Below are 12,079 nucleotides of genomic sequence, written 5' to 3' on the forward strand. Positions count from 1 at the left end.
ATACCAAATTTGTGGTTGCAGTACCTGTCAGAGATCTGTCTGCAAGGACTACCGCAGCGGCCCTGTGGAAGAGCTTCATCCTCCCCTATGGCTGTCCGGACCAGATCCTTACAGACCAAGGAACAGCATTTGAGTCCCAAGTCTTCCAGGAGCTGTGCACCCTATATGGCTGCAAGAAGCTGAGGACCACAGCCTATCATCCCCAAGGCAACGGGCTTTGTGAAAAGATGAATCAGACTCTAATCAATATGCTGAGGACTCTGACCCCTGCAAAAAGGGCTGACTGGCCAAAACTATTGCCCGAATTAGTGTACCTGTACAACAATACCACTCATTGCTCCACAGGATACACCCCGTATTATCTGATGTTCGGGAGACACGGCCATCTCCCTGCTGATATGACCTGGGACATGGAGTCCCCTGATTCCCAGTCTTTACTCCCTCAGACTGACTGGGTTCACGAACACCAGAGGCGCCTGGCGGATGCCAGAGAAGTTGTGGATCTGCAGTTGGAAGAGGCCCGAGAGAAACAAAAAAGGGACTTCGATCGTAATGCCTGTGCTGAGCCTTTTGCCCCAGGAGATCGAGTGTGGCTGCGCAACAACCATCCTACCAGTAAGCTAGATGGGCGTTGGGAGCGTGAGCCATACCTAGTTAGGGACAGTCTCTCCCCTGAAGTCTACGAGATTTCAAGAGGAGACCGTCCACCACTCCGGGTACATAGGAACCGGCTGAAGAGATGTCTTCGTCCTTTTGCCCCTATGTCTACACCTCTCACCTCGACCCCCAACTTACAGACCTCCTTGTGTTCACCTACCCCCAGTTTCTTGGAACTTGTGACTGTGCCTCAATTCTGTTTTGTTTCCACTCCAGTAAGAGGTACCTCGGAGAGACCATCATCCCCACCGCAGTCTCCAATACTGCTGCCTGTGGAGGATGATCCGGCTCCAGTGTCTGCAACCTCTGAAGCATCAGAGCCAGCTGAGACTCCGACTCCAGCGCCTGAATCAGAGGACGACGATGAGGAGATTGTTATCTTCTCCAGGCCGGAACTTCGAAGGTCTCAAAGGGAGACAAAAGGTAAAGCTCCTGCGTACCTGCAGGAGTACCAACTGGTGACCCGCAGGAGCAGGAGGCAGGTACGTTTTTCTGACACCGAAGTACTTACCACCGAAGAAGATGCTGACTAACCCCTGAAGGGCTGTAGCCCACTTCAGGTACTGTACATTGTACATATTGTATATTTCTGTCCTAACCCTATTGAGCCAGAGACTTTCCTGAGACTCTTACCCTTATTTATCTCAGTCAAGAGACATACCTTGAACTGATTATTGTCCTGTGCTATGATAGCACCCTTCCTCTGCCACAGCAGAGATAATTTCTTCAAAGGACTCTGTCCCTCTACACATAGAGGAGACCCTTTGCTTCTCAGTGCACTTTTCCCCACATCAAGGGCTGTACCCAGAAGATGGACTTTGTCACTAGAGACCTTCTGAGAGACTTTTGCCAGATACTACAAGGGAAAAGTGGCCATTGACTACTATTTTGCACTTAATGCCTTCCTTTTAGGTATGGACATTCTGTTTGCACTTTTTATGCCTTTTCTTTGCAGGAAAGAGACATTTACTATCGTGCTACCCTGAGTAGCCTATCCACCTCTGTAACGTTTGCAAAGTTATAAGATGTGTACCCATTGGGCTCCTTAGCCAATGTGAATTTACAACATGTTTGCACACTGTCATATCTGCCAGTAGTCTGCATTAACCCTTTCATAGGCTTTTCAGGTTGTAGAGTGGCTGTGTCGGACCGTCTCTATGTAGTACAATGTTTTATTGTGTCACATATGCCAATGTATGCATATATACACTATATAATTGCCGCCAGGGAAGAAGCGTTGATAAAACAAATATACAGGCCTTGGTGCAAGGAGTGGATTACAGGACATGACACCACACCTTTCCTACTGTACAGTTCGGTTTAATGGCGTCAGCGACCAACTGTCATACAGCTACATTTTTTTGTCTTAGTCCGACACCAACCCAGGTGCCTGTCTCCAGGACCATGGGCAGTTTGTCCCTACACCTCACATAGCCTGCACTTCCTAGAAGTGCCCTTAGCCCCCTCTGTGCCCCAAAACAACTGTAGTCGAGCCGAGGGCGGCTCTTTCAATTGCCCCCGGGGTATGCAACACCCTCGCCGATGAAATGGCGAGGAAGGGTTTGCGAATACGTCCCACCTGCATGTAATCCCATTACACTACATGGTCATGACAGGACATAGGGATATTGCAGTGGTGAATCCTGCCTGGCAAGGCAGAGGTTAAGTATTTTGTATAATGCAAGATGCTGTCATCCAATGATATGTGTTACATCCTGTGCTCTGTAAGCTGAGATGTGATTGGAGGAGCAGCCACCACCTGACCAAAGGGAGGTAATAAAACCTCTGGCCAGGAATGTTCTGGAGGATTATTCTAGTGTGGAATCCTAGGAGAATCAGTGAGTGAGTGGGTGATCTCTGTCTAGCCCATACCAGAGCAGAAAGGGCCTAGCCCCTGCCTCTGAAGAGTGGAGTAATAGATTAGAGTTAGTGTAGTGAGGAAAAGGGGTATCATCTTACCTTTGAAGGTGATACCTGAAGCCCTACAGGACAAGCTGAAGCTTCCTACCAGGACACAGCTGCCTCCCAGCCTGCCCTCTACATCCAGGCTGGTGAACTATCTCCTGAGGCTCCCTCCAACTCACATCTCAGCACTCCATCTACCTGTTAAAGGCACGTTTGCTGCGGTTCCTGCCGGTTCAAATAAAGAACTGTAAGTTGTTTTCTTCAACTTCTGTCTCCGTCTGGTCCCTGCTAATACGGCTGCCTTCATCACCGGCACCCTGTCCATCACCCAGAGACTCACACTCGGGACATTAAGGGGTTGCCCCAGGGAGATCCGCTATAGCAGCCGCTCCCTCATCATTTCTTGCAAACACCACCCTGCTGGAGACCTGCCAGGCTGTAGGACAGCCCTCCGGTTCCCCCCTACCAAGCACCGTGACAATAGCGTGCTTAGGCCGCAACCGCCAGCCACTCCGGTATCGCGGGCCCCGGCTGTCTCCAGGCCTCACCTCAAGGGCTAGGCCCCGGTGGGGGATGTTGCACATGGAGGGACAGTGAATGGAGGAGAGTACAGGAGGAGGATGCATCAGGAGAGCAGTGTAACATGGAGGAACAGTGAATGGAGGAGAGTACAGGAGGAGGACTGCAGGACAGCAGTGTAACATGGAGGGACAGTGAATGGAGGAGAGTACAGTAGGAGGACTGCAGGAGAGCAGTGTAGCATGGAGGGACAGTGAATGGTGGAGAGTACAGGAGGAGGACTGCATCAGGAGAGCAGGGTAACATGGAGGGACAGTGAATGGAGGAGAGTACAGGAGGAGGATGCATCAGGAGAGCAGTGTAGCATGGAGGGACAGTGAATGGAGGAGAGTACAGGAGGAGGATGCATCAGGAGAGCAGTGTAACATGGAGGGACAGTGAATGGAGGAGAGTACAGGAGGAGGACTGCAGGACAGCAGTGTAACATGGAGGGACAGTGAATGGAGGAGAGTACAGGAGGAGGATGCATCAGGAGAGCAGTGTAGCATGGAGGGACAGTGAATGGAGGAGAGTAGAGGAGGAGGATGCATCAGGAGAGCAGTGTAACATGGAGGGACAGTGAATGGAGGAGAGTACAGGAGGAGGACTGCAGGACAGCAGTGTAACATGGAGGGACAGTGAATGGAGGAGAGTACAGGAGGAGGACTGCAGGACAGCAGTGTAACATGGAGGGACAGTGAATGGAGGAGAGTACAGGAGGAGGACTGCATCAGGAGAGCAGTGTAACATGGATGGACAGTGAATGGAGGAGAGTACAGGAGGAGGACTGCAGGAGAGCAGTGTAGCATGGAGGGACAGTGAATGGAGGAGAGTACAGGAGGAGGACTGCATCAGGAGAGCAGGGTAACATGGAGGGACAGTGAATGGAGGAGAGTACAGGAGGAGGACTGCATCAGGAGAGCAGTGTAACATGGAGGGACAGTGAATGGAGGAGAGTACAGGAGGAGGACTGCATCAGGAGAGCAGTGTAACATGGAGGGACAGTAAATGGAGGAGAGTACAGGAGGAGGATGCATCAGGAGAGCAGTGTAACATGGAGGGACAGTGAATGGAGGAGAGTACAGGAGGAGGACTGCAGGACAGCAGTGTAACATGGAGGGACAGTGAATGGAGGAGAGTACAGGAGGAGGACTGCAGGACAGCAGTGTAACATGGAGGGACAGTGAATTGAGGAGAGTACAGGAGGAGGACTGCATCAGGAGAGCAGTGTAACATGGATGGACAGTGAATGGAGGAGAGTACAGGAGGAGGACTGCAGGAGAGCAGTGTAGCATGGAGGGACAGTGAATGGAGGAGAGTACAGGAGGAGGACTGCATCAGGAGAGCAGGGTAACATGGAGGGACAGTGAATGGAGGAGAGTACAGGAGGAGGACTGCATCAGGAGAGCAGTGTAACATGGAGGGACAGTGAATGGAGGAGAGTACAGGAGGAGGACTGCATCAGGAGAGCAGTGTAACATGGAGGGACAGTAAATGGAGGAGAGTACAGGAGGAGGATGCATCAGGAGAGCAGTGTAACATGGAGGGACAGTGAATGGAGGAGAGTACAGGAGGAGGACTGCAGGACAGCAGTGTAACATGGAGGGACAGTGAATGGAGGAGAGTACAGGAGGAGGACTGCATCAGGAGAGCAGTGTAACATGGAGGGACAGTGAATGGAGGAGAGTACAGGAGGAGGATGCATCAGGAGAGCAGTGTAACATGGAGGGACAGTGAATGGAGGAGAGTACAGGAGGAGGACTGCAGGACAGCAGTGTAACATGGAGGGACAGTGAATGGAGGAGAGTACAGGAGGAGGACTGCAGGAGAGCAGTGTAGCATGGAGGGACAGTGAATGGTGGAGAGTACAGGAGGAGGACTGCATCAGGAGAGCAGGGTAACATGGAGGGACAGTGAATGGAGGAGAGTACAGGAGGAGGATGCATCAGGAGAGCAGTGTAGCATGGAGGGACAGTGAATGGAGGAGAGTACAGGAGGAGGATGCATCAGGAGAGCAGTGTAGCATGGAGGGACAGTGAATGGAGGAGAGTACAGGAGGAGGATGCATCAGGAGAGCAGTGTAACATGGAGGGACAGTGAATGGAGGAGAGTACAGAAGGAGGACTGCAGGACAGCAGTGTAACATGGAGGGACAGTGAATGGAGGAGAGTACAGGAGGAGGACTGCAGGACAGCAGTGTAACATGGAGGGACAGTGAATGGAGGAGAGTACAGGAGGAGGATGCATCAGGAGAGCAGTGTAACATGGAGGGACAGTGAATGGAGGAGAGTACAGGAGGAGGACTGCAGGACAGCAGTGTAACATGGAGGGACAGTGAATGGAGGAGAGTACAGGAGGAGGATGCATCAGGAGAGCAGTGTAGCATGGAGGGACAGTGAATGGAGGAGAGTACAGGAGGAGGACTGCAGGACAGCAGTGTAACATGGAGGGACAGTGAATGGAGGAGAGTACAGGAGGAGGATGCATCAGGAGAGCAGTGTAGCATGGAGGGACAGTGAATGGAGGAGAGTACAGGAGGATGCTGCAGGAGAGCAGTGTAACATGGAGGGACAGTGAATGGAGGAGAGTACAGGAGGAGGATGCATCAGGAGAGCAGTGTAACATGGAGGGACAGTGAATGGAGGAGAGTACAGGAGGAGGACTGCAGGACAGCAGTGTAACATGGAGGGACAGTGAATGGAGGAGAGTACAGGAGGAGGACTGCAGGACAGCAGTGTAACATGGAGGGACAGTGAATGGAGGAGAGTACAGGAGGAGGATGCATCAGGAGAGCAGTGTAACATGGAGGGACAGTGAATGGAGGAGAGTACAGGAGGGGGACTGCAGGACAGCAGTGTAACATGGAGGGACAGTGAATGGAGGAGAGTACAGGAGGAGGATGCATCAGGAGAGCAGTGTAACATGGAGGGACAGTGAATGGAGGAGAGTACAGGAGGAGGACTGCAGGACAGCAGTGTAACATGGAGGGACAGTGAATGGAGGAGAGTACAGGAGGAGGATGCATCAGGAGAGCAGTGTAGCATGGAGGGACAGTGAATGGAGGAGAGTACAGGAGGAGGATGCATCAGGAGAGCAGTGTAACATGGAGGGACAGTGAATGGAGGAGAGTACAGGAGGAGGACTGCAGGACAGCAGTGTAACATGGAGGGACAGTGAATGGAGGAGAGTACAGGAGGATGCTGCAGGAGAGCAGTGTAACATGGAGGGACAGTGAATGGAGGAGAGTACAGGAGGAGGATGCATCAGGAGAGCAGTGTAGCATGGAGGGACAGTGAATGGAGGAGAGTACAGGAGGATGCTGCAGGAGAGCAGTGTAACATGGAGGGAAAGTGAATGGAGGAGAGTACAGGAGGAGGATGCATCAGGAGAGCAGTGTAACATGGAGGGACAGTGAATGGAGGAGAGTACAGGAGGAGGATGCATCAGGAGAGCAGTGTAACATTGAGGGACAGTGAATGGAGGAGAGTACAGGAGGAGGACTGCAGGACAGCAGTGTAATATGGAGGGACAGTGAATGGAGGAGAGTACAGGAGGAGGATGCATCAGGAGAGCAGTGTAACATGGAGGGACAGTGAATGGAGGAGAGTACAGGAGGACGACTGCAGGACAGCAGTGTAACATGGAGGGACAGTGAATGGAGGAGAGTACAGGAGGAGGATGCATCAGGAGAGCAGTGTAACATGGAGGGACAGTGAATGGAGGAGAGTACAGGAGGAGGACTGCAGGACAGCAGTGTAACATGGAGGGACAGTGAATGGAGGAGAGTACAGGAGGAGGATGCATCAGGAGAGCAGTGTAGCATGGAGGGACAACTGAATGGAGGAGAGTACAGGAGGAGGACTGCAGGACAGCAGTGTAACATGGAGGGACAGTAAATGGAGGAGAGTACAGGAGGAGGATGCATCAGGAGAGCAGTGTAGCATGGAGGGACAGTGAATGGAGGAGAGTACAGGAGGAGGATGCATCAGGAGAGCAGTGTAACATGGAGGGAGAGTGAATGGAGGAGAGTACAGGAGGAGGACTGCAGGACAGCAGTGTAACATGGAGGGACAGTGAATGGAGGAGAGTACAGGAGGATGCTGCAGGAGAGCAGTGTAACATGGAGGGACAGTGAATGGAGGAGAGTACAGGAGGAGGATGCATCAGGAGAGCAGTGTAACATGGAGGGACAGTGAATGGAGGAGAGTACAGGAGGAGGATGCATCAGGAGAGCAGTGTAACATGGAGGGACAGTGAATGGAGGAGAGTACAGGAGATGCATCAGGAGAGATCAGAGCTCAGCCTGTTACTTGTGTTATCTCTGCAGCCTCCTGTGTGACCTGACTAATGGTGGAGGGAGGAGAGGGCTGCTGCATTGCTATGATCCATGTTAGGGGAGGACTCTTCTCTGAGCAGCAGATAGTCATTTATGTCTGCAGTTACCTTGTATCTGCTGCTGGAAGCAACTGTGGAGCTATGGACAGTGTTGGGGTCTTAGATGAGACTTCAGGGTTGCCATAGCAGCTGTCGCCACCCCCAATCAGAAAGGGAACCCTGATGTATTTAAATGCTGCGGTTGCATTGACCAAAGCATTTAAAGGGCTAACACAGGTTTGTTACAGGGGGATGTCAGCTGTAAATTATAACTATGTTCTAATCTACTATTATGGCATGGAGCACAATTTGTAAGATCTCCATGCTGCAGTAGTATGTCATGGAGCAAGAACGAGTTGAGTCATGTTTGCTTGTGGGATCAAATACCGTATATACTTGAGTATAAGTATAAGCAGAGGTACCTAATTTTAAGTAAGAAAACTAGGAAAACCTATTGACTCAATTACAAGCCTAGGCTGGGAAATGCACTTTCCCATGCCCCCCAGTAACTAGCCAGCCCATTCCCTCTAATATATAGCCAGGCAACCCCCAGTATATATCAAGTAGCCACTGTCCCCAGTATATAGCTAGTAAGCCCCTGCCACCAGTTTACAGTCAGCTAGTCCCTGTCCCCAGTATACAGCTAGCTACTCCCTGCCCCCTAGTATACAGCCAGCTAGCCCTTGTCCTCTAGTATTTAGCCTGACAACCCCTGACCCCTAGTATACAGCCAGAATCCCCTGCCCCCAGTAGCCCCTGCCCACTATATATAGCAATTCAGCTCCAGTCCCTGCAACCATTATGTAGTCATTCAACCCCAGTATATACCCTGCAGCCCCTGCCTCCAATATATAGCCATTCAACCCCAGTATAAAGCCTGTGGCCCCTGTCCCCAATATATAGCTAGTAAGCCCCTGCCCCCAGTATACAGCTCACTACTCTCTGCCCCCTAGTATTTAGCCTGACAGCCCCTGACCCCTAGTATACTGCCAGAAGCCCCTGCCCACTGTATATAGCAATTCAGCTCCAGTATATATCCTGTAGCCCCTACACCCAGTATATAACTATTCAGCTCCAGTATATAGCCTACAGCCCCTGCACCCAGTATATAGCCATTCAACCCCAGTATATAGCCTGCAGCCCCTGCCCCCACTATATAGCCATTCAACTCCAGTGTATAGCCTGCAGCCCCTGCCCCCACTATATAGCCATTCAACTCCAGTGTATAGTCTGCAGCCCCGGCCCCCACTGTATAGCCATTCAAGCCCAGTATATAGCCTGTGGCCCCTGTCCCCACTATATAGCCATTCAGCCCCAGTATATAGTCTGCAGCCCTTGCCCCCACTAAATAGTCATTCAGCCCTAGTATATAGCCTTCCAGCTCCCTGCCCGATGTATGCCCTGCCTATAACAAAAAACAAGCACAGTATTCACCTTTCCAATGTCCCCCTCTGCAGGTCTTCTTCATTCTCTGGCGATGCTATGCCTCTGTGTCCCAGCTGACGTCATGATCTGTACAACATCCACGCGGAGTTACACAGAGCCGGAGCATCGCTGGAAAAAGAAGAAAACCTGTGGGGGGGAGGGGGAGAATGATGTCAGAAAGGTGAGTACATGGTTTGTTTTTTATTAACTCGAGTATAAGCCGAGTTGGGGTTTTTGTAGTAAGGGGCATTTCCTTATTTGGGGAGGCAGTGGAAAATGTATTTTAACGTAAAATAGGTGCTTAGAAATGGGTCGGCTTATATTCGTTTCTGAACAGTTTATACACAGTGGTACTACTTGCCAACTATTACTAATTATTCCTGGTGTTCGGTTTCCTTATCTGAAGTCTTCCATATCCACAGAAATATATGTGAAATATAGTAACACATGCAATCTAAAATGCTTTTACTCACCCATCTTGTCAATCTATCGATCTATAGTCTGTCTGAATATTTTAGTAGCTCCTCTTCCATGAAAATGAAACAAAACCTAAGCCTATAAACATAAAGTCTAAGCCAACACGGTAAATTAAATATTAACAGAAATGTGTTAAGATAAGTAAGAATTTACCTGAACTTTGTAATGTCATACAATGTCATTACTTTGGATCTGTCATTATATATATATGTATAAATACAAGCTGTGGAGCAGCACAATGACTATCGCGAATCACAGTGCCGATATTTGGAAGCCTCACATATATCCCCTTCCCGATGCTCACCGTACTAGTACTGTGGGCTTCGGGTCCCGGTGCATGGAGAGGGCTCACAGGCTAAGCCCTCTCCATAGCCGGTAAGTCTTTGCTGACTATTGCAGCAAAGGCTTACCGATAACACCAGCGATCAGTGCTAGACTTCCCCCCGATCACTGCTGGCATTGCAGCAGGCGGCTTCAAAAAGACGGCGTCGCATGGGCGTCGCCATCTTGCCAAGGACGTTATCGGGGAACGGCGATCCATTGCCATGACAGCCTGGGGTCTTCCAAAGACACGAGGCTGATTTGTATTAACTCGATCATTGCAATGTGCTATCAGCACATTGGGGCAGATTTAATTACCCGGTCCATTCGCGATCCAGCGCCGCGTTCTCTGCGGTGGATTCGGGTCCGGCCGGGATTCCTCCGACGTCCACCAGCTACGCTGAAGTTCCCCGAGGCCCGCCGGAATGCACTGAAGTGCACCGGCTTATTCCGAGTGAAGGTAAGCGCGAGTCCCGCAACCCTATTTTTTTTTTTTAAATGCGGCGGTTCTTCCAAATCCGTTGGGTTTTTGTTCGGCCACGCCCACGATTTCCGTTGTGTGCATGCCAGCGCCGATGCACCACAATCCGATCGCGTGCGCCAAAATCCCGGGGCAATTCAGGGAAAATCGGCGCAAATCGGAAATATTCGGTTAACGCATCGGGAAAACGCGAATCGGGCCCTTAATAAATGACCCCCATTGTAATGAGTGAGGAGGAAAATCCCCATATACTCCCATACCGTAGTATGGCAGTATAGGATAGGATCGATCAGACAACCTAGGGTTAAAGTACCCTAGGGAGTCTGAAAAATAGTAAAATTAAAAGAAGTTAAAAAAAAAATTATAACAAAAAAACCTAAAAATTTAAATCACCCGCCTTTTCCTAGAACTGATATAAATATTAATAAAAAGTAAAAATAATAAACACATTAGGTATCGCTGCATCCGAAAATGTCCGACCTATCAAAATATAATAACGGTTTTTCACCTGCGTTTAACCGCATAATGGAAAATAGCGCCTAAAGTAAAAAAATTGAACTTTTGTGCCATTTTGAAAAATATAAAAAAAACAATAAAAAGTGATCAAAAGGTTGTGTAGTCCTAAATTGATAGCAATGAAAACGTCATCAAAAGTCTCAAAAATGACACAACCCATAGCTCCGTACACCAAAGTATGAAAAAGTTATTAGCGCCAGAAGATGGCAAAATAAAAATTAAAAATTTTGTACAAGAGGTTTTAATTTTTGTAAATGTATGAAAACATTATAAAACCTATACAAATTTGGTATCTCCATGATCGCACTGACCCAAAGAATAAAGTAGACATGTCATTATGGGCGCACAGTAAAAGCCGTAAAATCCAAGCCCACAAGAAAATGGCGCAAATGCGTTTTTTCACCATTTTCAGTGGGTTTTTTGGAATTTTTTTCCCACTTCCCAGTACACGACATGGAAAATTAAATACCGTCACTATGAAGTACAATATGATGTTATGCAGAAAACAAGCCATCACAGAGCTCTTTACGTGGAAAAATAAAAAAAGTTATTGATTTTTGAAGGTGGGGAGTGAAAAATGGAAGTGAAAAAACTAAAAAGGGCCCGGTTGTAAGGGGATACCCTACTACCAGGTATATAAAGTAGACACAGTAAAACCGCACTCCTGAAGACATTCAGTGGTTGTATTCACCCATGGAACAGTTGCGACGTTTCAGCTCCTCAATGAAGCTATTTTCAAGCTTTTCAACTTTTTTTTACTTTACTTTTTTTTTCAACTGTCGTTTTTATTGAAACTTTACAATTGTGAACTACAGAACACCAATAGGATCATGAAAAGGTCACATAGGGCGACAATTAAGGAACAAAGAATACAAAACGTCATATAATATCTAAAGGTCAATGAGTTAAAGTCCATATCTTTCAGATCTCACTTAGGTCAATATGTCTGGGTCTTCATTTAACCATTATAAAGATCATACAGAAATATCAAAACAAAATAGAAAAACAATGTAAATAAAAAGTAAAAGACACAAAGTGCAGTAAAGAACAGGATGTAGGGGTCCCGCGGGTCCACCAGGAAGGGTAAATTCATCAAGAATGGCTCAATAATCTATCTCCAAATAAATTTCAGGAGCACCTCACTTGGACGAACATGTAAAGAAGCTGCCATGTGCCCAAGGGTCTGCATATCCTTTATACAGGAATAAAGGTCTAAAGAGAAGATGGTGCCACTCGATTTTAGGAAAGGGAAATCAAGGTCTTAGCTGTAGATAAGATATCGAGCTTTGCCCTACTCCTCCCAAATTCTATTGGCCAGAGGCCAAGTAGAAAGGCTATATGGTCCCTATCCACAAGTGTGTTTAT

At 48.7% G+C, this 12,079-nt stretch overlaps 2 protein-coding genes across 3 annotated transcripts in view; both read right to left on the reverse strand.

The window, feature by feature from the left end:
• LOC140069451 (cholinesterase-like) overlaps positions 1 to 9,479 on the reverse strand; it is a 35,440-nt gene extending 25,961 nt beyond the window's left edge. Inside the window, exon 1 of one of the 2 annotated variants that reach the window (XM_072115155.1) lies at positions 9,393 to 9,479. In XM_072115155.1, the coding sequence (XP_071971256.1) occupies positions 9,393 to 9,396 (4 nt within the window). In that variant the 5' untranslated portion in view covers positions 9,397 to 9,479. Of the gene's footprint in view, positions 1 to 8,928; positions 9,044 to 9,392 lie in introns of those variants that run through there. The other variant, XM_072115154.1, reaches the window with a different exon arrangement.
• Positions 1 to 12,079, reverse strand: part of LOC140069452 (cholinesterase-like) — a 269,951-nt gene that overhangs the window by 59,839 nt on the left and 198,033 nt on the right. The gene's annotated exons all lie outside the window — the stretch shown is intronic.

Source organism: Engystomops pustulosus, chromosome 7 (assembly GCF_040894005.1).
Source record: "Engystomops pustulosus chromosome 7, aEngPut4.maternal, whole genome shotgun sequence".
Lineage (NCBI taxonomy): Eukaryota > Metazoa > Chordata > Amphibia > Anura > Leptodactylidae > Engystomops > Engystomops pustulosus.